At 45.1% G+C, this 25,835-nt stretch overlaps 2 protein-coding genes across 2 annotated transcripts; both read right to left on the bottom strand.

The window, feature by feature from the left end:
• Positions 1 to 2,227: 2,227 nt before the first annotated feature.
• LOC311324018 (methionine-R-sulfoxide reductase B1-A-like) lies at positions 2,228 to 4,383 on the bottom strand (the record flags this gene model as incomplete). Its single annotated transcript, XM_084456380.1, has 4 exons — positions 2,228 to 2,534; positions 2,717 to 2,831; positions 3,268 to 3,410; positions 4,329 to 4,383. 4 exons carry the CDS (start codon positions 4,381 to 4,383, stop codon positions 2,515 to 2,517), a joined length of 333 nt encoding a protein of 110 aa, XP_084312506.1. The 3' UTR covers positions 2,228 to 2,514.
• A 5,189-nt stretch (positions 4,384 to 9,572) lies between these two features.
• LOC311323819 (galanin receptor 2a) lies at positions 9,573 to 11,083 on the bottom strand (the record flags this gene model as incomplete). Its single annotated transcript, XM_084456116.1, has 2 exons — positions 9,573 to 10,335; positions 10,743 to 11,083. The coding sequence occupies 2 exons, from the start codon at positions 11,081 to 11,083 to the stop codon at positions 9,573 to 9,575; spliced, it is 1,104 nt and encodes a 367-aa protein (XP_084312242.1).
• Between the last annotated feature and the right edge of the window lie 14,752 nt (positions 11,084 to 25,835).

Raw genomic sequence — 25,835 nt, forward strand, 5'->3', positions numbered from 1 at the left:
AAATTAATAGCCATCAACAGAATTATGGCAGATGGATTAGTACTCTTTTATGTGTATGTTGTTGTATTGTTTGTGTTTCATGTCATATAATATGTGACATGTGACATATGTGTAGTGTGAATCATCCTGATTGGTGAGCTGTCAGAAAGGCGCTTGACATGTGTGATACAAGTTATAAGTTACATGTTACAAGTCACAAGTTACAATAATGTTGTCCATTATGTACAAATTAATGCTCTTACCTCAATGTGTGATCTTGCTCTAGCTGTTCAGTAATGTTCACAATGCTTTCAATGACTAAAGCTTATCAGTTTATCTTGAAAACATGTTTAACTTGTCCCCACAAAAAACGCCCACAGTAGTAACAATGTTTGCAACGCTTGTGGTGTACTTGTGCTGAAAAATTGAGGATTTAGTTACTTACAGTTATTTGTTTCAGCAAAAGGTCGATGTTAAATATTTCAAATCAAAGAAGAATATTTCCAGTCAATCAACCGAGGCATGGTATTAAACAAGTAACATCTTGTCATTTTTTTTCTCCCAAGAATAACAACAGAAGAACAACGCCAGTTGCTCTACACTGTTTTTTGATGACGTTCTTTCAGTTCAAGTACATGACATGAATGTTGTCTGTCTGGTCGGTCTAACAAGTGCACAGATAACCTGTCATCACCGGTTCCTTACCCATGATGCATTTGTCGTTGAATGTGTAAGTGGAGTGGGCTCTTCTAGTTTAGATTTATCTATAGAGACGGCATATAGGCCCAACATATTGTTGGTTTGGTCTAACATGTAAGCATTTATTTGAAAGTAGTTAATTAAAATATCAGTGATTAAAATAGTTATTATTAAAAGACAAAAGCGAAACAAAAGGCCATGCAATTAAAAGGTATTGGTTATTACAGTATATCACAGGTAATGACTGTGCTTGGATACAATGACAAGTCCTGGAGTCTGGTCTGTGATGATAACAGTTACACTGCCTGGCACAATAATAAGAGAACGGTCATACCTGACCTCTACTTCCCCTCTCATAGAGTGGGAGTGTATCTGGACTGGCCGGCCGGCACTCTGTCCTTCTCCAGCATCACCTCTGACACACTGACCCACCTGCACACATTCCACACCACATTCACTGAGCCCCTCTACCCAGGGTTTATGCTTTGTATGGCTGTCTCCTCAGTCTACCTGTGTTAGGTAGAATAGCCTCCTGTGTCCTGGAGGAACACAATTATTTTAGGAAAATAAATTATTTGATTAAAACTACATGCATTGAGGTTTTTCCATGGTTAATAAATTATTTGTTAAATATTTTTGTAAGACTCTGCAAATCATGTGTTGCATCTTTGTTGCCGCCATAGTGATGTAATGCTGACACCTTCCTGGCGGAGGGGGGATGTACAGTTCATCAGGACTATCACAAAAATGAGTTGTCTAACAAGTACCAAGTCTGGTTCATTTCTGAAAAGACAACGGGCACCATTAAAGGACACAGAGCAACAATTTAGTACTCCCAATACTTGCCAAAAATACAATAGAGCAACTTGTATTCTAATACATCTACATCATTTTTATTGCAGTTTCTTTGCATATCACTTTGTGATGATTGACATATGACATCAGCATTAATGTGCATACAATGGTACAGCAGTAGTTGATGTACATATTTCAGAAATCCCTGCATAAATTAAGTTAAAGTGACACCATAAACATTATGAGCAAACACTGTGGACGAATTATCCCCTTTAAAACGAGAATGTCGAGCTAGAAGAGAAACAATAGCTGTGTTAACGTGCACGCGTTTTTTTCAATCTGATTTAATTCAATCCGATTGAAGATTTCGGGGGCAATTGTTTACAAAGGAGGTGGTGTTTTTATGCGCCAACGCATGTGATCAGAGCTGTTCAAAATTTTATTCGGTTTAGGCTTTTAAACCTATTATAATTGGATTATTAGGCTCCATGTAAACGTGCCTAATGATTGTATACTAAAGCAAGTGTTGAGATCTACTGTGCAACTCTTTTTTGTGCTTATCTGAGTTAATGTTGTGCTCACTGCAGAACAAAGCTATTACATTAGATCAGCTTCATAATTCAAATTATTATTAATAATAATAACGATAATAATAATAACACTTATTATTATTATTATTAATAATAATAAGTGTTGATTAATTATTATTATTATTATTATTATTAATAATAATAATAATACGTGTTAATTAATTAATTATTAATAATAATAATAATAATAATAACAAGTAGTAGTATTATGATATGTATTATTATTATTTATTACTAATACTACTACTACACCAGAGAGTTTCTCTGTCCTTGCTGTCCAGTGAGGTCATTGTCCATCGGTGTCCCGGAGGTCCCGCTCTGGGCTTTAGACCAGGACACTTCATCCTCTGTCCCCACCTGCAGCTGTCCAGACCGTCCCCACCTGCAGCTGTCCAGCCCGTCCCCCACACTCCTGCTACAGCGCTACTGCTACTGCTCCTCACAGCTCACCTTACTGTCCGTCCACCTTATCTGACCAGAGCAACGAAGAGAAGACAACCATCACTAATCTCAACCACGTCAACAGTAGCCTGTAACATAACACAACTTTAAACCGGTTGATTTTTCAAAACTGTCAATAAAACGTAGGTTAAGTTATTTAATGTTTCATGCATTTTTCAGTTGTTTAATTCCATGATCCCACAGCACTGTACCTTTAGGGACAAACTTCAGGGAGCTGCTGAATATTCAGAAGCGTGAGAGTCCATTGGCTGGGCTGTCGTTCACAAACTCGTGACCCAGTCCGTTATTACACTTCCCACAGCGAACCTGAAACACAGGTTTTATATCACTGCACCACAGACACATTGTGACATGCATTTATTTCACAACATAGGCTTCATAGGTCCATCTGATATCCCTATGAGGACAAGCACTTATTAATGGTAAACGGACTGCACTTATATAGCGCTTTTCCACCTTAGCGGCACTCAAAGCGCTTTACAATGGCCTCTCATTCACCCATTCACACACACATTCACACACCAATGGCGGCAGCTGCCATGCAAGGTGCTAACCTGCTCATTGGGAGCAATTTGAGGTTAGGCGTCTTGCTCAAGGACACTTCGACATGTGGACAGTCAGAGCTGGGATTCGAACCGCTGACCCTTCGATCATTGAACGACCCGCTCTACCAACTGAGCTACAGCCGCCCCCAATCAACAGATGTGGCTGGTGGCTCTTTTCACCCAGGGCGTCAGCTCACCTTGAATGCTCCAGGTCTCTCCTCATGCTTGGACACACTGTCTTCATGGATGGTCTCGGTGAAGGCGGGCCAGGGAGAGGAGTGTTCGTACTTGGACCTGCTGTGGAACAGCTGGTGTCCACACTGAGCACACGCATACAGACCTGGGGGAGGGAGAGGGGACTGGGTCACGAGTTTGTGAACGACGGCCCAGCCAATGGACTCTCGCGATTCTGAATATTCATCAGCTCCCTGAAGTTTGTCCCTAAAGGTAAAGTGCTGTGGGATCATGGAATTAATACAATAATAATAATATTAATACAACTGAAAAATGCACCATGCACACATGGTGGAAGTGGTATTTAATTGACATAGTATCTGAATAATTTAGTGAGTACATTTCTACATTGATTTCATATGTTCTGTACTAGTTTTGCAATTTGCTTCAGCAGATGTAAAGTGATAGTAGCCTACTACTACTACTACTACTACTACTACTACTACTACCACTACTACTACTACTACTACTACTACTACTACTACTACTAGCCTACTACTACTACTACTACTACTACTACTACTACTTCTACTACTACTACTACTAGCCTACTACTACTACTAGCCTACTACTACTACTACTACTACTACTACTACTAGGCAAGGCAAGGCAAGTTTATTTATATAGCACATTTCAGCCACAGGGCAATTCAAGGTGCTTTACATGAGACATTAAAAGCATTAAAACAAAAAGCAAGACATTATAGACATTTAAAACAAAAGGCAGGACAAATTAAAAGCATTAAAACAAAAATACTAGGATTTTAATGATGGCGTAAGTTATACTTTTGACAGAGGCTGTTATTTTGAGTTAAATTAGCCTACTGGTTGTATGCAGGAATGAGTAATTAGTTTTGTACCGTTTTAATTAGAACACTGTTGCTTTAAGAACATGTTCGCAAGTATACATTTGCTAGCTGATGTTCTCCAACTGCCGTTTAGCTAAAGTTAGCCAAGTATTATTAACGTTAGTTTGTAGCTAACTACCTTGCTACTACGTTCCCTTAATCGCACGACACACTAACCTTTGTCGAAGTGGTCTTTGAAGACCTCTCCACCGACGAAAGAGCAAAAGGACATCTTTAAACTAGAAAGTACATTTCCTGGAGAAAATGTGAGGTGGGCTAGCTGCTGCAGCTGTATGTAACAGCTACTGCTAAAACTACTATGGACCAGGTAATCTCCATGCACCCACCGGCGAAGACCGTGCGTCTCTAGCCCACTCAGGGGCTGAGTTGTGGGGTCTGTGGCGTGGACAGTTGCATGGTGGTGAGACTCCGCCCCCTCAGGTCAGAGCTGGTCGAGGACAGTGTACCCCTCTCCGGACCACCTACCCGCCTGCACCGGTGAAGACCATGTGTCTCTAGCCCAATCAGGGGCTGAGTTGTGGGGCCCGTGGCGTAGATAGTGGCGTGGTGGTGAGACTCCGCCCCCTCAGGTCAGAGCTGGTCGAGGACAGTGTACCCTTCTCCGGGCCACCTACCCGCCCGCACCGGTGAAGACCATGTGTCTCTAGCCCACTCAGGGGCTGAGTTGTGGGGCCGTGGCGTGGATAGTGGCGTGGGGGTGAGACTCCGCCCCCTCAGATCAGAGTAGGTCGCGGGCAGTGCAGTGACGTCCAGGAAAATATAAAAATATGAGTTTGCAGCCTGAAAAAGAGTGTCATTCTGAATATTTCTTTGAATATAAGGAAGGAAAGAAAGAAAGAAAGAAAGATGGATGGATGGATGAAAGGAAGATGGATGGATGGATGGATGGATGGATGGATGGATGGATGGATGGATGGATGGATGGATGGATGAATGGATGGATGGATGGATGGATGGATGGATGAAAGAAAGAAAGAAAGAAAGAAAGAAAGAAAGAAAGAAAGAAAGAAAGAAAGAAAGAAAGAAAGAAAGAAAGAAAGATGGATGGATGAAAGAAAGAAAGATGGATGGATGGATGGATGAAAGATGGATGGATGAAAGAAAGAAAGAAAGAAAGAAAGAAGGATGGATGGATGAAAGATGGATGGATGGATGAAAGAAAGTAAGAAAGAAGGATGGATGAAAGAAAGAAAGAAAGAAAGGATGGATGGATGGATGGATGGATGAAAGAAGGATGGATGGATGAAAGATGGATGGACGGATGGATGGATGGATGAAAGAAAGAAAGGATGGATGGATGAAAGAAAGAAAGATGGATGGATGAAAGAAAGAAGGATAGATGGATGGAAGAAAGAAAGAAAGCAGGATGGATGAAAGAAAGAAAGAAAGAAAAATGGATAGATGGATGAAAGAGAAAGAAGGAAGGAAAGAAAGAAAGAAGGAAGGATGGAATGACGGGAGGGAAGGAAGGATGGAAGGGAGGATGGAAGGAAGGAAGGAAGGATGGAAGGAAGAAAGGAAAGGAAGGAAGGATGGAAGGAAGGAAAGGAAGGAAAGGAAGGAAGGAAGGATGAAAGGAAGGAAAGAAAGAAGGAAGGAAGGATGGAAGTAAGGGAAGGAAGGAAGGAAGGATGGAAGGATGGAAGGAAGGAAGAAAAGGAAATGAATGAAGGATCGAAGGAAAGAAAGAAAGAAAGAAGGAAGGGAAGGAAGGATGGAAGGAAGGAAAGAAAGGAGGAAGGAAGGATGGAAGGAAGGAAGGAAAGAAAGAAGGATGGAAGGAAGGGAAGGAAGGATGAATGGAAGGAAGGAAGGATGGAAGGAAGGAAGGAAAGGAAGGAAAGGAAGGAAGGAAGGATGAAAGGAAGGAAAGAAGGAAGGAAGGATGGAAGTAAGGGAAGGAAGGAAGGAAGGATGGAAGGAAGGAAGAAAAGGAAATGAATGAAGGATCGAAGGAAAGAAAGAAAGAAAGAAAGAAAGAAAGAAGGAAGGGAAGGAAGGATGGAAGGAAGGAAGGATGGAAGGAAGGAAAGAAAGGAGGAAGGAAGGATGGAAGGAAGGAAGGAAAGAAAGAAGGATGGAAGGAAGGAAGGAAAGAAAGGAAGGATGGATGGAAGGAAGGAAGGATGGAAGGAAGGAAGGAAAGAAAGAAGGACGGAAGGATGGAAGGAAGGATGGAAGGAAAGAAGGATGGAAGGAAGGGATGGAAGGAAGGAACGATGGAAGGAAGAAAGGAAGGAAGGGAAGGAAGGAAAGAAAGAAAGAAAGAAGGAAGGGAAGGATGGAAGGAAGGAAAGCAAGTAAAGAAAGAAAGAAAGCAAGAAGGAAGGAAGGAAGGAAGGAATGGAAGGAAGGATGGAAGGATGGAAGGAAGGAAGAAAGGATGGAAGGAAGGAAGGAAGGAAAGAAGGAAGGAAGGAAAGGAAGGATGGAAGGAAGGAAAGATGGAAGGAAGGAAGGAAAGGAAGGAAGGAAGGATGGAAGGAAGGAAGGAAAGAAAGAAGGAAGGAAGGAAGGGAAGGAAGGAAGGAAGGATGGAAGGAAGGATGGAAGGAAGGATGGAAGGAAGGAAAGGAAGGAAAGGAAAGGAAAGGAAAGGAAGGAAGGATGGAAGGAAGGAAGGAAGGAAGGAAGGAAGGAAGGAAGGAAGGAAAGAAAGAAAGAAAGAAGGAAGGATGGAAGTAAGGGAAGGAAGGATGGAAGGAAAGGAATGAAGGATCGAAGGAAAGGAAGAAAGAAGGAAGGGAAGGAAGGAAGGATGGATGGAAGGATGGATGGAAGGAAGGAAGGAAAGAAAGGAGGAAGGAAGGATGAAAGGAAGGAAGGAAAGAAGGATGGAAGGAAGGGAAGGAAGGAAGGATGGATGGAAGGAAGGAAGGAAGGAAGGAAGGATGGAAGGAAGGGAAGGATGGAAGGAAGGATGGAAGAAAGGATGGAAGGAAGGAAGGAAGGATGGAAGGAAGGAAGGAAAGAAAGAAGATAGGGAAGGAAGGATGGAAGGAAGGAAGGAAGGAAAGAAAGAAAGAAAGAAAGAAAGAAAGAAAGAAAGAAAGAAAGAAAGAAAGAAAGAAGGAAGGAAGGGAAGGAAGGAAGGATGGAAGGAAGGATGGAAGGAAGGATGGAAGGAAGAAAAATAAGGAAAGGAAGGAAGGATGGAAGGAAGGAAGGAAGGAAAGAAAGAAAGAAGGAAGGAAGGATAGAAGTAAGGGAAGGAAGGAAGGATGGAAGGAAGGATGGAAGGAAGGAAGGAAAGGAAAGGAATGAAGGATCGAAGGAAAGGAAGAAAGAAGGAAGGGAAGGAAGGAAGGATGGATGGAAGGAAGGAAAGAAAGGAGGAAGGAAGGAAAGAAAGGAGGAAGGAAGGATGGAAGGAAGGAAGGAAAGAAAGAAAGAAGGAAGGAAGGAAGGAAGGGAAGGATGGAAGGAAGGATGGAAGGAAGTTAGCAAATTACTTCAGTGCTTTGAATCTTTGTACAGTTTTTTAGAATGCTGTTGACTAACATTAAAACTACACCTAGAAAAAAAATATTTGCCAGTTAATCCTTTGATATCATCATAGCAGTCCAGGTTGTAGAATTGACGCTAACCAAAATGCTAATTTTAGGGTGTGTAACATGAACACTAGCTACAGATTTGTATAACAATGTATTGTAGTATGTGGGGGGATATTGACACCGTGAGTTGACTTGCCAAGGAACGTCAAGATCGGTGTTGAAACAGCGGAGATATAGGCTGGATTTTAAGGGTTTTCCAACCAAACCCTGCCACCCCTCCTTAAAGTTGTTCTTTCTCTCTGTCTCTGTTCATTCTCTCACAGATACAGCAACATCTCGTTCACCAAGAACCCTGAGAAGTACCACAAGTATCGCCCAGAGCAGGTGGAGGACATGATCGAGAGGCTGTTTGACACTTCAGCTTGAGACCACACCCTCTGGCGCCACAACCAACCCCTAACGCTCATCTCCATGTCCTGGGCCTCCTGGCTCCTCCCCCGAGACTCTCACTGCTCTCCTGTATAAAGATAAATGTATTTATATATAATTGACCTTTTGACCCTATGAGCATGTCAGTCTAATAAAGCAAAGTTTGTGATTTGCTCAAGTTGGTGAAATTTGTTTTGTTAGCGGCCAGTGCAATTACGGAACATCAGACGTAACTGTGCACGTTACGATGCATAGCCAAGCTCTTGGCTAGTCTAATGTGACACTTGGTGGCAATAATAGCGAAAATAATGAAGATATATATTGAGTTTATCTGTGGTGGTGATAGGATAACATGCATATAAAGAGAGAGGACGAGTAGTTGTTTTGTTGCATATTGTATAATATATTGGTTTAGTGGGTGATGATCAGTTATAAATTATGCTAGCTAACGTAGCCGTCTTACTCCAGCCAGCCAGCTAGCGTCAAAATCACTAGGACAACAGAATGAATGAACGTGCCACGACGTGTTCATGTTCATATTGATGCGTTCATTCATTCTGTTGTCCTAGTGATTTTGACGCTAGCTGGCTGGCTGGAGTAATGATATTCACATAAAATGAACATTTAAAACATTTTTATAATTAATTTATATATTCATGAGGAAAATATGTTTCCACTCCTTCATTACCACAAAGGATCATGCATCATGGGTAGGGGACAACATGTTTACTATACACAAGGCACTGTGTACACAACAATGACCAATGACTGCAAGGATACACAACTGACCAATGACTGCAAGGATACAGCATATTTTACACGTTTCAATGCAAACGGAAGTAAAATTCATATTGACTAACTGTTTCACAATACAATTCACTGAATCTCATGACATTGCTGCCAATACCTAGTCATGTGAGTAAGCCCAACCTTGCCACTCGATGGCTGTCAAAAATAACACTGTCACATACGCAACGCTGAAGCACCAGAGTCCACATCACGTTAAATGAGCCTGCAATGTTTGCTTTTTTCCCACTGATGGCACAAGATCGTGCTGCACATCAACCCGAGGCAACGGCTGGTCCAGCATTGGAGAATACACAAGTTATTCAAGAGTACATAGTTTGACAGTGGCACATTGCATGATGGTTGGGCTGGTGACTTTCAAACTCATTTCCAGTCCAGTAACAGCGATCCTGGCTTAACTCTGTTGACATAAGGTTCCTTCGTCTAGTACCTTGCTCACACTGAATTATATAATTTACTGAATATGCCAAGCAAGTTAAAAAGGTTTTACTTTTCGAATAAAGCCAATACATTAGGCTATTATTCTATTTACAGCAAAATGTTACCTTACACAAAACAGTCAAGATAAATGGACTATGACAACTTGATTTAAGTTTTGCTTATTTGTTTACTTAATATCACACCATTTCAGAGCTTGTGTCACTATTCTCGATTAAGCCCAGTGAATGTATCAGACACAGGCATGAGAGGATGACAAGTCAAAGGTGTTCAGGAGGCTCTCTCTCTGGCTGCTGTCGTGTGAATCCGTCTTCTTCCAGTCCTTGTCCTTGACCGACCTGCTCGGAGGCTGGCTCTGATTAGATGTATCGTTGGAGCTGACGGTGTGCACTGCCTGAATCGCGTGCACCTTGTTGACCACCCTCTTCCTGAACTCGCAGCCAAACACCTTCCGGAAGCCTTTGCGGAAGTGTTTGGAGATGAGGGCGTAAACGATGGGGTTGAGGCAAGAGTTGGCATAGGCCACCAGGTGGGAGAGGATGCGGAGGATGTAGGTGGCGTGGTTGAGGGGGAAGTGGCCGAACCACATGCAGAGGATGACCAGGTGATGGGGCAGCCAGCACAGGCAGAACAGTGCCGCCACGATGATGATCATCTTGGTGACCTTGCGCTTGGCCCGCCTGGACTCAAACATGTCCTTCAAGGGGTCCACGGTGGTCCAGAGGTGGCGGACGGTGCGGGCGTAGGTTAGGCCGAGCACCAGGACCGGGAGGAGGTAGCCAAACACGAAGGTGCAGATGTCCATGGCCCGGCGCCGCCGCAGCTCCCAGACGGGGATGCAGACCGCGGTGCTGTCCAGCTCCAGCTGCCGGTAGTAGCTGAGGTAGGGCCCAGAGCAGACCAGGGACAGGCCCCACACCAGGCAGATGGACTTCAGGGCATTCCTGGGCGTCCTCGTCTCCCTGGAGTGGAGTGGGTAGCGGATGGCCAGATACCTATCGTGCCAAGACAAGGCGGTTTGGTGTTCGGTACATGTATTGGCACAGGCAGGACACAGAGGGACAAACTCATGCCACCTATGACAAAACTCTTGACTAATGCATGGTGCACACACAAGGCCACTTTTCAGATTTAATTAGTAGGCTATACCACATATATGCTGTAATTTGTTTTACCCATAATTTACAGCTAAATTAAATTGTTTTCCTGCTCCATTAATTCCATTCAGATGGGATGAGCTACTTTACGAGTGGGACTCAATAATACATACTGTAAACTATTGAAATATACTTATTTTTAACGTTTAAGTCTTACAATCTATCTACAGAATAAGCGACTTTTTAATATTCAAGTTGAAGAACATGGGACAAAAAAAACAAAAACAAAAAACAGCGAGACGCACCTGTCCAGAGACACAGCCGCGAGCGTGAAGATGCTGGCGTACATGGTCAGGTAGATGATGAAGTGCACCACCTTGCACACGAAGGGACCAAAGACCCACTCGTCCATGGTGTAGATTGTGGCTTGAAAAGGCACACAGAACACGATGAAACACAAGTCTGCTATTCCTAGGTTCAGGATGAACAAGTTTGTTGTCTTCATCTGTCCGTTACGAAGGAGAACGGCAAGAACCAGGCAGTTGCCCACGGTGCCGACCAAGAATATAAGTGAAAATATCACAGATATGATCACTGACTCGGGCTTCCAGGTCGTTGCAGAGTGGTTCAGTAGAGAGTTATTCATGTTCGCATATTTTATTATACCTTTTATTTAAGAAAAAACGATCCAAAAGAACACGCACCACCTTTTCCATCTCATGATGATAGCCTAATGTCAGATCTGATCAAGCACTCCAGACGCATTGCTCCCCAGGCTGATTAACATACACAGCGCCCTTCGCACGTCTCTCCACTTGAACCAGTAAGTGTATCCCTCCCCCTCTCGCCTCACATCTCTTTCCCTCTTCTCTCGCCATCTCTCTCCTTAAATTATAGAATTGAATTCAAATAGATGTCAGCAACGTCCAACCTCTCGAATTCTCATTAACCCATTTCTCATTCTCTCCTCTGTCCACAATTTTTACATTTTACATTTTGTGTCATATGGTTGAGTAATATAACAGTTCCATCTACTGGTGACGCGTTTTTCCTGATAGACCTAATGATTGAGTGACACCGCTACTATTGTAATAATGATGAAGTTATTAGGCAATGTTTGTCTCCTTCCCTTTCTTTGTTAGTCCGACTCTGAGAGTTGTGAAGCATTTTGCGAAAGACCCATGGAAACACTCCTATATCATTCTATAGACAGCGTCCTTCTCAGGTTCCCACTGTGGACAAAATAGCTGGACTGCCCTCTGCTGATGGGTGTGGGGAAGTCTGAATAGTGATGGATCTTAAACAGTATACTCACACTATATGCCTGTACACTTCATGTGATTGTCCATACAACTATAATTTAAATATTTTTGTATATTCAAACATGGGCTTCGGAGTCTTTATTCTTCTTGGGAGGCCAGCAGTAGCCGTGTATAGTACAGTGTGTGAGCCCATTGTAGATAGATATGATGAGCTTTATCCCCGTGGGAGGAAATTTGGGGGTTTCAGTGGGAAATTACAACAAAGGTTGGAAATGCAGAATATACATATAGTGAATAAGCTTAAAATAGAACAAGGGATATGGGTTGGATATATAGGCTACATCCATCCATACATCATAGAATTAACATACATAGTATATACATAGTACATACAGCCACCATTTGATTATAGTAATTTGGCTGAATCCAATTTTTTGGGTTTAAGTCTGACCTGCCGATTCCGATTTGGGCCGATTCCGATTCTTTTTTTCTTTCTAGTAACTATAATTGAACTACTCTAGGGTTGCAAAATTCCAGGAATATTAAAAGTTGGAAACTTTCCATGGTAATTAAGGGGAATTGGCAGAAATAAACAGAAAATCGGCAGAAATAAACTGGAAATTTGGGGGTTATTTATAGTAACTCATATACAGACATGAAGTGCATCGAGAAAGTACTCACACACCTTTATTTTTTCCACATTTTGTCATGTTACAGCCTTATTCCAAAATTGATTAAATTGTTTTTTCCTCATCAATCTACACACAATACCCATAAGTGATTTAAAAAAAAATTAGACATGTTTGCAAATGTAAATTAAAACTAAAAACTAAAATGTACATACGTATTTACGTAAGTATTCACTCCCTTTGCTATGACACTCAAAATTGAGCTCCGGTGCATCCTGTTTCATCCTTGAGATGTTTCTACAACTTGATTGGAGTCCACCTGTGGTACAGTAAATTAAACTGATTGGACATGATTCAGAAAGGAACACAGCTGTCGATATAAGGTCCCACAGTTGGCAATGCATAAACCAAGCCATGACGTTAAAGGAATTGTCTGTAGACCTAAGACAGGATTGTATCGAGGCACAGATTTGGGGAAGCGTATAAAACAAATTCTGCAGCGTTGAAGGTCCTGAAGAACACAGTGGTCTCCTTCATTCGTAGATGGGAGAACCTTCCAGAAGAACAACCATCTCTGTAGTACTCCACCAATCAGGCCTTTATGATAGAGTGGCCAGACGGAAGCCTCTCCTGAGTAAAAGGCACATGACAGCCCACTTGGAGTGAAAAAAGATCTTGTTTCTCATGGTCGTTGTCCTGTTGGCAGGTGAACCTTCGCCCCAGTTTGAGGTCCTGAGCTGAAGCAGGTTTTCATCAAGGATCTTTCTGTACTTTGCCCTGTTCATCTTTCCCTCTATTCTGACTAGGCGTCTGTCTGTCTGTCTGTCTGTCTGTCTGTCTGTCTGTCTGTCTGTCTGTCTGTCTGTCTGTCTGTATGTCTGTCTGTCTGTCTATCTATCAATCAAGTGTTGTTTAGTTGTGTTTATGTCTTGGGCCGTACGTGGCTGCCAGCTCCCCCCCAGCCTTGACCTCCTCTAGTAATCTAACTAGAGACCACAGAGTAGCCATCCACCTGGCCGCAGATCCCTCCACTATCCTATATATCCCTGGCTGAGCTCCAGTGCTCAGTTCCCCGTGGCCCCACTGGCTTATCACACTTCCCCCAGAGAGACCCCCCTACCGGGCAGGCATTCCACCGTCTGAGCCCCTCTATCCCCACTCTCTGACTCACGTTTTTCCACCACTAAATATACACACAAGGGCACATTAACCTACATACACGCGTCCAGAGACGCACACGCACACACGTATACAGACGCGCACACTCTCGCGCGCACGCACACATACAGCTGCACTCCCAAGCACACTCACACTCACACTCACACTCACGGGACTAAATTCTACGCCCCCTCGTCTTTTTATATCCCAGGGTATCCAGGAGGAAGTTGTAGCACGACATTGCAGTTCCTCCGGGAATCATCCCCAGATCACAGACGCTTCCAGGATCTTCACAAAGGAGCTCGAAGAGTTTATAGACCGTCAAAATCTATTAGGTTAAATTGTAAAATGAAGAAAGCAAAACCGCTGTGTCCGCTCAGGTTAGGTATGGTCGCCACATCCGTAAAATAATAAACAAAGTCATATTTACATATTCTACTTTTAGGTTTAGTGTGCTATCCGTGCTACCTACACAATTAATTATCTGTCAGTTGTCAGTGGCTGATGAAAACCCTCAGTTACTGGGGCTGATTGTTACTCATGACACGTGGAGCACGCAGAGCCAGCAGGGGGCAGCAGACCCACGGTCGACGGGGGACCTGGAGTGTGTGAGCCTCCGATGGGACACAATGATCTACGACTCACCTGCGCCCCCTCTGGCCCTCAGCCTCCTCAGCAGCCACAGGTGGAGTCAGTCAGGCTTTCCAGATCGCCGCCATCTGTCATTGCGTTTTTAGAAACGTTAATAAAGGGAAAGTGGCGAGAAGGCTAATAATAGCACTGACACTGTTAATGGAAAAAGTCATTGTGCTCATGTGTCCGATGTGTCAATATTGCCACTGGTGATAAACTCCGTGTGGTCTCTGCGGAGGCTGGGTTTGATGTGTGTGTACAGTGCACACCCCAGTGCTGGTAACAGCTGTGCACGGCTTGATTATGTGAGAGATATGAGACGATCAAAATTGTTTTAAGATGAGAAGTTCTTACTTTTCAACTCGCCTTTTTCTTCTTCCACTTCCTGTCCAGATCTGAGGCAGATGGACCAAACTGACCACTCCCTCTGGAGCTCTGAGGGTAGACCACACTGGCAGCACAGCCCACCTGTTTCAACCAGGAAGAGAGCAAATGCCCCCCACCTTCCCACCCCAAGGAGGAAATGACATCATGTAGTGTGTACGCCGCAGGGCACGCATTGCTAATGTGTGAGAGGTAACAGACACCACACATTACCGCAGACGCACATGGGAATATGCGGACCCTAATCAGCTGAAACCATTAAGGCCCCGCATGGACTGGGCAGGTGGTGGCAATGGACTGTAACTGTGGATTGTGCAATGATTGTATCTGAGTAGTCTTAAGTTATGGCGGCGCTTGAATGTATGGCTGTTCTATTTGGCTAATCAAAACCTACATATTGAGATTCATGTGAATTCAAATGTATGATAGTGCTAAGTAACCTACAGTACAGTACAGTTAACAAAACAAAACAAAACCAAAACATGTATCTCTCTTTTTTTCATAGTTAAGGTTTTAACGGCTGACTCACCGCTCACAATTAAGAACTGAAGTCATAGTTCACCTCTAACCCATGGATTCTGAGGAGTTGTGGATTGCTAAGTTGCCGGGCTGATTAAATAATGTTGTGTGTGGACTGGACCTCCACAGGCGGGCCGGGGTGCTGTGTTTAATCACCAGGGTTTGTGTGGACTGGCCGGGCTGGAAGCATGAATGGCACCGGCCCCTTTGGTTTCTTTTCCTCCACTCTGGACCACAACCCACACATCATGACTCCTTCATTAAGCACGACTCCAGCCCGCAAGTATCAACACTTGCAGAGAGGCAGTTCGAAAAGCAATGACCTCAAAACATCTGCTCTCTACAACAACACAGAGTCCTCGCTCATCTACTAAAATGGGGGGGGGGGTCAAAAAACCTGCGACAAAATACTACACAGAGTAACCAAGACAGATAAGCCCCTTGGTAAACGCTCGCACTTGGAGCGCGTTCACACACGAGCCCCAACATCCTCCCCAGCTCCCCGCCAGCCAGCCTCTCAGATAGTCACACACTTTATAAATAGCGTGCACTTTTAATATGCGCGTGTGTCCAGTGGATCACGTCAGCGCTTTGGGAGAAGGGCTCAAGGAGTGTTTCATTATAAACCTGTACCATTAAAAACCCGGCTGGCTGGGTCTGGCTTTTGGCTCTCACGTTCCTCCCTAGGTTTTTATGAGACCAGTTATGATCCTAAAATCGATGGGGAAACAAGAGATGGAGGAGCCGGAGTAGGTGAGTGACCTCACAAATAGAAGGTAGTGTGGGCGATCGCTGGCGGCCGTTCGCACCGTCACGGCGTGCGGTTTGGCTCTCACCGTGGTCACCATCAGTCAGCTGAGAGGACATGTGCTCGGGGGGGGGGAGGAGGGTCAAAGGTCACAGGGGTCAAGCGGCCGTGCGTGCAGGTGCTTCAGAGGGCTGGTAGGGGAAGGGAAGGGAGGGGGGCAGAGGAGCTGCAGCAGAACCACAATCACGCAAGCTGCGTGTGGTTTAGTTCTCCTTGCCAATACCTCTCACTCTCCACATCCCAGACTTTCTCCCAGGGCTATCCAATACCCCTCCCCCCCCCCCCCCCCCACACACACACACCCCAGCCCACTCCCACTCCCGACCGCACACAAATGGTTTGAATAAGAGGCCGGCATGACTGGGCCATGGCTACAGATGAAATCCCGAAGAGTGATAGTTTACTTAGCCTAAATACCCCCGATTAGACAAATTGAAACATTGTTGTTATGCGGTGGAAACTCAAGGACCTATTGGCCGAGTCTGTTCGCTCTGTTCCGGAAAGGGCTGCGCGGCAGACTTTCGTCATGCGAAAACCGCAAGGATCTGCAGCGGGTTGGAAAGAAAAGGCAACGACAACGTCAACAAAGGCCCCGAAAACAAAAACATTGAAACTGAATATGAAAAAATCTGCAATATAGCGTTCACGAAGTAGGCAGGCACACGCGACTCGGGCTTCCGTAACTACTGAAAAACATGTCCGACCGCAAACGTTCTGTCCTGCCTCATAGGAATGCTTTCATGACATCACATTTTCCTTCCGCACTTGACAGCCCTCTCCGGGACCTCTACCCACCGCCGTGTCACCGTGCTGCCGCTGATCAAGGGGTCAATCATGGGTTACTTAACATCTACAATAACACTATCACCCCCCCCCCCCCTCCTTCACGTAAGGCCTCCGAGAGCGGCCGACTGTCGGACCCACGGTGTAAAAACATCAGGCGTTACACGTCCGCTGATCCACGTGAAATAAATCTATACAGTCTTTAAGTCTACGAAGGTGATACGCTGTTCCTACTTGGAACATATGAGAACACACACACACACACACACACACACACACACACTGTAACAATACCCTAAAACGATTCTTCCAGACTAGAAGCAAAGCAGCAGCAGGGCCTCATAAAAGCAGCAGTAGCAGTAAGGCCTCCCAACGCTCCCCCCAGACTCCCAGCCCCCAGCCTCATCCTGGCCCAGCCGGTGTCAGGGCTCTGTGGCTGCCCCCCCCCCCCCCACACACACACACACACACCAGGAAATACAGCAGTGTGTTAGCACTGTTCCAACTCTGCCCAAAGTAAATCTATCAATGCATCCCCATCTGTCAATCTTTTAACCAGAAATAACCACCACAATGTATGTATGGGGTATCGTAGTGGGAGTGGGTGTTCCATATATGCAGGGTTAGTCCAACCCTAACCCTAACCCTAGCTCCTGTCCCAGGCAGACACACAGCAGGTTAGTCCAACCCTAACCCTAACCCTAGCTCCTGTCCCAGGCAGACACACAGCAGGTTAGTCCAACCCTAACCCTAACCCTAGCTCCTGTCCCAGGCAGACACACAGCAGGTTAGTCCAACCCTAACCCTAACCCTAGCTCCTGTCCCAGGCAGACACACAGCAGGTTAGTCCAACCCTAACCCTAGCTCCTGTCCCCAGGCAGACACACAGCAGGTTAGTCCAACCCTAACCCTAACCCTAGATCCTGTCCCCAGGCAGACACACAGCAGGTTAGTCCAACCCTAACCCTAACCCATGCTCCTGTCCCAGGCAGACACACAGCAGGTTAGTCCAACCCTAACCCTAACCCTAGCTCCTGTCCCAGGCAGACACACAGCAGGTTTGGCCTGAAATAAGGTTGCCATGAGGAGACCGTGTCTCCTATCCTCCGCAGCTGCACCAGGCTCAGACGAACCCATTTTCTCCCCAATCAAGGTGATTGGGGACCTCCGCTTCCAGCAGTTTCTGTCCTTTGAACTTCGGATGCCATGGCCAGGGGGGTTGTGGGTGTTGTAGGCGGTCCTTTGGCAAATCTCCCAAACCCTGGCCATGTTGCACAACAATGTTTCTAACTTGGAGGGATTTTTCCAGCCAAATACCCCCAGAAAAGCCACACTGCAGATCATCCATTTTGCTTAGCCACAGCGATGTGAGAGCACACCTGTACACATGTCGTCAGGGACCTGGAAAGGCTCACTCGCACGACAGGCTCGTTTCAGTCATTAACTACCTTCCTCCAGTCTCTTCAGTTCCTGAAAGACCCCCTCTCTCTCTAACACACACACACACAGTGCACGCACACACACACACACACACACACACAGTACACAGACACGCATGCACACACACACACATACACACACACACACACACAGTACACACACACATACACACAGTACACGCATGCGCACACACACACATACACACACACAAAGCTCTAAGGGGGTATAGCAAAAAAGGATTGGACGCTGTAATTGCACCCAAATCAAGGCATTGCATTTACAGCCTGCCCCAAATCACCCAGAGCTCTGATGACTTCGGCTGGAAGGTGATGTTCTGTGTGTGTGTGTGTGTGTGTGTGTGTGTGTGTGTGTGTGTGTGTGTATGTGTGTGTGTGTGTGTGTGTGTGTGTGTGTGTGTGTGTGTGTGTGTGTGTGTGTGTGTGTGTGTGTGTATGTGCGCGCGCGTGCGTGCATGTGTGTGTGTTTAGGTTGGGAAACTGGTGGTGGTGATGTTGTAAATGAAGAGACGAAGCTATCCCCTAGGCATTCCTTGTTTTAGGAGCTGCATTCCCATGCTAATGTCATGCTACTGTAAATGCTCCCCACCATACCTTTAGCATTGATCACAACCAGGGTCCATAGAGAACAACAGTGTGAACAGCATGGGGGGTGGAGCTCTTTTGTGATGTCCCAACATTCTATACTCTGTATGTATTGAGGGTAAAAAAAAAAGACCAGCCTTCATTAAACCCCTAAAAATAAAGCTGCTTAAAGGGGTAGTGTGCTATTTTGGAAATGTAGCCCTATTTGTGGTGTGTCTACCATGAGCCTGAAACATAGAGACCATAATTTCACTGATCGTTCCAGTATTGAGCTAGCTGCAGTTTTTATGCAAGCTCTCACTGGGCTACAATGGAAGTCAATGGGGCATACGTAAATGTGTTGGAAAAACTATGATGAATGTCCTTTTCCAAGACGGGAGGCACAGGGTGTAAACTTTCTAGTCTCACTATGCTCTCCTGTGAAATGTATCCCAATCTGAATATTTGTACATGTTTGGCATGGCTTATTTGCATAATCTCTATGTTTCAGGGTGATGGTAGAGAGACCACAAATAGGGCTAAATGTCTACAATAACACACTACCACTTTAATTGAATGTTAAACCCCAAATGTATTTTGCATGAAGAAACAACCTGTCATTGTTTTCCCTCTTCACAGTGCAGAAAGACTGTATCCAATCAGTGGACACCACTCGTTTTTATTACAGCACACAATGAATAAGAAAAAGATAAAATAACAGATACAAAACAAAAACGTTGAAAAAACAGGAAGGGAGGGGGGGCCTCCGGAGCAGCCCCCTGCACCCCCCTGTCAAAGACCCTGTCTCTCTAGCCCCCCCGGCTGAGCTAGGGGTCTCCAAAGTCCCTCCATAGAGAATGAATGTCAGGCAGTCCCAACTGAATGGGTTTCAATGGGGGTGTGGGTTTGTGCTGATCCGCTCATGGGTCGGCTCGTTCGATTCTGTGGGCCGAGACGAGTCCAAGTCTCTCGACGGTGGGTCACTCGGTTCGACAGCGGCGGCCGTGTGTAGGAGGGCGTAGGAGGAGGCCACAAACATTGGAGGGGCCTGCTCCAGAGGGGGGCATATGAACAAAGGGTCATTTTCACTTGTTCTAATGTTGGGGTCACTCTAGGAAAAGTAATCAAATTTCAAGTTGAAAATATAAGCAGCAATACCGGGGGCCAAGCATCAAGCACAACGAACGCATTTTAGCTTGTATATATATAACACCTAGCAGCCAGAGGGTGCTGTGTGCATGTTTTGAATGGGCACTGCAGTACATGTCATAACATGTTAAAATTGTCACGCCACAAATCACAAAATTTTAAACAAAATGACTTGTCCTATCACGCATGGTGGAGAGAACACCCAAGAGTACACATGTGCGATAGTGACTGAATCAGGTAAAGCATTCATGAGATGATGAATTTTAAAGCGCTATATTACTGTAACTTCCTGCCAGAAATGTTCAAATTTCAAATGTCTGTAATTTCCTTGTTTAGTATATCTGTAAATGCTCTGACATGGTAGTATATGGTAGTGCCTTCTTTATGCCCAGTTCGTTTCAAGATTTCAAAATCCATCATGGCTGACATTATGGTTTCTTGAGGCAAATTTGTCCCCCATGAGGAAAGTAAGAATCAGGGCCTCTTTGGAAAATAGAGCGTGCTCTCAATTAGCCCTCCCTGAATAAATAAAGGAAGAAAGAAAGAAAGAAAAGTGCAACATATCATGACTCTAGGTCAAAGGTCATATGCCTGTTCAAAGTTTGTTTTCAACCTTTTGCTATAGCACCTCCCTTGGGCCAATCAATACAAAATTTGCACCATGGCCTCTTGGCATGAGCCTCTACCATTGTGGAAAGTTTTGTAAAAAAAAAAAAACGACCCGTTGATTATAGGTGCTGCCATATACTTCCATTGCAGAATAATCTATACTACATGTGCACGCACACAAAGCCAAAACAAAACTTTGAGCGAAGCCAGCTCCCCGTGTGGGGGTGCTATAGACACAGGGTTTGGACTGGGGTGTGCAGGGAGAGAGCCCGGAGTGCACCGAGAGCACCACAGAGCCAGCTCTGACCCGAGGGGGGCACCACAGAGCCACCCGAACACAGCCACCCATTCACCTCCATTCATTTGTCTGTTTTAGATAGATGGATGGACAGACAGACAGGCAGACAGACAGACAGACAGATAGATAGACAGACAGACAGACAGACAGACAGACAGACAGACAGATAGATAGATAGATAGATAGATAGATAGATAGATAGATAGATAGATAGATAGATAGAACATGCAGAGTAACTACTACAGGTCCACGGGCACTGTGCACTATAAATAAAGTAAACTACCATATAACAATAGGGTGCCATCACACCTGCGATGCTTGACCCCCTATAAAGATCAATTAGGGAGGTTTCTATGCTGTCAAACATAGTGTCAGATCATTTTTGACCCTAAAGACAGCACAAGGGTTAAGACACATACAAATGTTCTCCTGAAGGTTCAGCAAGGCTGCAGAGACCATTACCAGGAAATGAGGATCAATAATCATTCGCTATGAGACTTCGTGTCAACTGTACAGCCTTCTCCTCACGGTTTGAAACCACAGGACCTGTAAAACATCAATAAAGGCCAGCTCCTAGTCTCCTCTGACGTCAAAGTAGCATGCGTGAACCCCATCTGTCAGCGGACTGGAACACTCCATCGCTCTACACATCTCGCCATTATCATCTCATCTCTAACACAGGGAGCAAGTGTTCACCATCACAGGAAACATATTTGCTTGAGCAGGAGAACGGTTTATAATTGCTTATAGAACACAAATTGTTTTTTGATTGAGGGATGCATGCACACACGTTTTTCATATGTGAGTTCTGTGCGTGTGTGTGTGTGTTTCTGTGTTTGTGTGTGAATGTGCCAATGTAACATGAAGCAGGTGAATCTACATGTGCATGCATTTTTATTCTCCCAAGTAGCCAGTCAGGCCGCTTCCAGGGGTCCATTAAGTTGATTTGTAGCGTTCTTACTTAGTCACAAGTTCCCCTTTACCCTGCGAACATCTACAATACTGTATATCATTGATCAGGAGAGAGAGAGAAGGAGAGAAAGAGAGAGAGCGAGAGAGGGGGGGAGAGAGAGAGGGAGAGAAAGAGAGAGGGGGAGAGAGAAGGAAGGAGAGAGAGAAGGGGAGAGAGAGAGGAAATGAGAGAGGGGGCAGAGAGAGGGAGAGGGGGGGGAGAGGGAGGGAGAGGGAGGGAGAGAGAGAGAGAGAGAGAATATTCCTGTACCTGTATTTTACTTTTCAGTGATGAGAATGCCATACAGAACACTCACTTGTTGTTGAACTGAAACTGGTAAACGTTCACTCTCAGTCCAGCTGCACCTATTGCTGCATTGGCCCTTGATGGCCTACGTTAACTCTGTAAACCCTGTGTACGTCCACCACAGGCCGACGCGCCGGACGGCCCTCCGAGCGTCGTTCGGGACTGGCCTTGGCAGCAGACCACAGAGAGGAAAGGCTGTTGTATTTATAGAAACGGGAGGAATGCAACCCCCTAATTGTGCTTAGTCTATCGCTCCCCTGTATAATCTGTTCACCATTACCCACCGCCCAGCTTTTCAACAGCGACCTCAGTGCTGGAGGAAGCCGTGACAGGCGGACATCCAGGACAATATAGAGAGGGTCGACCGTGAGGGCGCAGCTTAAGTCCCAGGCAAGGAGTGTGATGGTGCAGGGATTACTAAGGCTCATGAATGTATAATGAAAGTTGTTTCCACAGAGTTTCCACTGCAGTTCAAAGGAGGAACCAGAGTTTTTTTTAATTTTATTTTATTAGTTAATGTTAGTACTACAATATGGATCATCGTTAGCACAGGTGTTTTTTGAATTGCTTGTGTCCTTCTCTCCGAGGGAGCTCTGAATTTCAAAGGGCAAAACCATATGGATTCATTCAGAGAACGATTCTTATCTGCATATTTGAATTTCCATGGCCCATAGTTTCCATGATTCTTCCCCAAGAGCAGGTCTCTTCTGATCAGGTGAAACAGCGGATCTGCACCTCCCCATCAGGGCCGCAGAGGGCTGGATGGGAGCCCTGGCAGGCGCTCTCTCCGGGGCCCCGTGGTTCGGCCTCGTATCTGAACGGTAGAGCTAACTTGATCCAGAGTCTCCGGGAGGTCGCCAGGGTTCAACTCCGAACCAACTTCCCGTGAAGATTAATTCGGCGTCCTTATCCCAAATCCGCACGCTGCCTTCTTCCTCTGCTCTAAGGAAAATGTAAGAAGCACGATGAGCGAATCACGCTAATGAAACGCATACTCTTTCCTGCGCACGCAAAACCAGTTACAGCGCGAGGGCGTGTGTCATGTTTGTTGTCCATTGTCGCTAGAACTCCGTCCCCCTCACCGACGCGCCTGGGAAGGTGCGTAAGCGATAGCTTTTGGAGTTCCGCAGAGTTAATCTACCTGATAGACGCAGCACCACCCATCTTCAAGACGACAAAGTGGAATCAGACGTTTCTTAGGCGGGGTGATTAAGTACATGAAACTGTGCAGGACTTCATAATCAGTTGAATTAATTGGATAATATGATACAGGGATGAGCAGCATGGAAAATGAAGTAATCTGTTCCTGTTAAAAAACAACAACGCACAAGCATGTGCTATCGACATTAGGTCTCTTCGCATGGAAGAGTGTGCTCACTGTGATTCCAGAGCCTGTGCTGAACATCAGGTTCTCTCTGTGTGTCTCTGTGTGTACTTGTTGCAACACTCCATGTTGAGGTGTGATGACAATGTCCGGTTACAGAAGAAAAAAATTAAAAAATATTGAGGAACGCACTCATACCTGGTGATGGGAGCTCTAAATTAAGCTTGTTATAACGGTAGTCTCGTACCGGAGGCAAAAAGTGTTTTGTCATTTCTTTTCTATTCATTCCAAGACACCACATGGTGGTATTTACCCTCAAACAGATGGAGCAACAGGAAGGCTGGAAGACTGGACTGTTTACTAAACAGGGCTGAGATTCACCTGTTTTTTTACCCTGAATCTCAGGCTGATCCTTCAGTCTTTCACTCTTCCTGTTGGGTCCAGTCTCCAGTCCTGGGCTCTAACAGTAGGTCTATCTTTAGTTACCTTTATGCTGAGACGTGAACTCAACATGACATAACCAAATGGCTAATAAAGGCTGAGAATATGGACAGGAAAGGGCACTAAGGCTGTTTCCTGTTCACTAACGACACTGGGCCTTGGTTTCCCATAACTCAACAGAAGTGAATGTGAAGGGCTTCTTCTCAGCCCTTATTTAAGGCCTCTCATATTATCCGTAATAGGAATAATCATAAACAAATGCAGAACATAATTTTATAGTATGAATTGATTGCATAGTAATATTTAACGATTTTCTTCTCAGAAGTTGTCTTTCCTTCCTCTGGCTACTCCGAAGCACTGTCGTAGACTGCAGGAAGCCAAGGCCTGCAGAGACAGGACAGGTTAAAAGTCCGGCTGTTGTGTGTGTGTGTGTGTGTGTGAGAGAGAGAGAGAGAGAGAGAGAGAGAGAGAGAGAGCACTGAAGCCAGAGATCTCCCAGCCAGTGTGAGTGCACTGTGGGGGGCATGCTAGCGCCAGCACAAATATTCTATTGAGCTCTTAACTTGAAACCAGAGACCGGGTCCCATTGACAAAATTACATATTTCTTACTTTTCCTGAGGGTGTCAAAAAATGTGATTGGTATTCAGTTGTGGCAGACATCAATACTATGCTGTCTCTGTGTATGCGGAAACATCAAAGTCAGAGCAGTAAAAAACAAAAAAATTCAAACCAAACCGAAGCATCTCTTCTGCACGCCATAAATACTGTATTACAAAATAACAATGTTCCTCTGCCAAAAGAACCGAGTTGAGATCTTAATATTATTGTTGTTAATAATGTTTTCTCAGAGAACTTGCTTTTCAAATCTGTATTTTATTCACTGAATAATTCATTTGACTGGATCAATTCAGGCCAACCATGATAAAAGAGATCCTGTGCCCAAAGCTTACCTCAGTGGAGTTCATGGCGTTCTTCTAGGGCACCAAGCAGCCTACGTTTCCCTCCACTACACCGCGGGGGCCAGAAACCTTAGTCCAGATTTCGCTGCATCACTTTGGACATAGCCATAAGCCACAGCAATGAGGGAGGAATGGCAGACAGAATAAAAACATATTGAAAAGACAGTACGTCTGATGAGATGAGTTCAAAAATAAATTAAAAAAGAAGCTGTTTGGTAGTGAGAAAGAGAAAGTTTCTGGCCTGTGTGATTATGTTGTTCAATACATTTCCTCCTCACCTCGCAGCTGTGCAGACCATTAGCAGAGCTGAAGCACAGGAACCAAGGCCTGCCGAACCCCCCCTCCCTGGTTCCTGCTACATATCCTGGGGTCAGGATGGCCTCCGAGTCTGGTTCCTCTGGAGGTCTGAGGCCTTCAAACGTAGGGGCTACTGGTGCTGACAGAGGCCTGCGGCTGGACAGGATCACCTGGTGGCTCGGTGAGTAGAACCGCTCAGCTAGGAAATCAATATCACACAGAGACACCCTCAGACCCCGGGCGGCTCACACCAGAACTGGAGAGGAGTTGCAAGGTGTGCAGGGTTTAGTTTCAGCCCTGGACCAACACATCTGATTAACGCTGTTCCTGGTGGTTTCAAGGGGGTTAGTGGATGGAACGAAAGCATGCTCACAGATTTGTTTTTTTATGAGTACATGACGGTGTCAATGCTGTACTGTAGGTTCCCCTTTCTGTTGCCACGACAAACGTGCTGTCTGTTATGGTCGTCTGTCTGTCCTGTGTATGTCTGCAAAATAGGTCAAGAGTGTTGTTATTGCATTGTCAGTAGTGACAGGTGACAAGTCCTCCCTTGACTGACAGGCGGTGCAACCAAGGAGCACTCTGTGTCCACAAACAATGTCAATGCCGCGCTAAACGTCTCAAAATACAACTCCACAACTGAGACGAGTCAAATCACTCTTAAAATACAATACCAGGACTGATACGAGTCAAATTCACTCTAAAAATACAATACCACAACTGATACAAGTCAAAATCACTCTAAGCAACGCTGTGCAGTCACCTTGCAACATTTCACACATGCACGCATGCACACACACACACACACACACACACACATACACACACACCCACACACACAGGTTTCTCCAGTGGGAGAGTGTGC

This window comes from Borostomias antarcticus (genome assembly GCF_949987555.1).
Source record: "Borostomias antarcticus genome assembly, chromosome: 22".
Lineage (NCBI taxonomy): Eukaryota > Metazoa > Chordata > Actinopteri > Stomiiformes > Stomiidae > Borostomias > Borostomias antarcticus.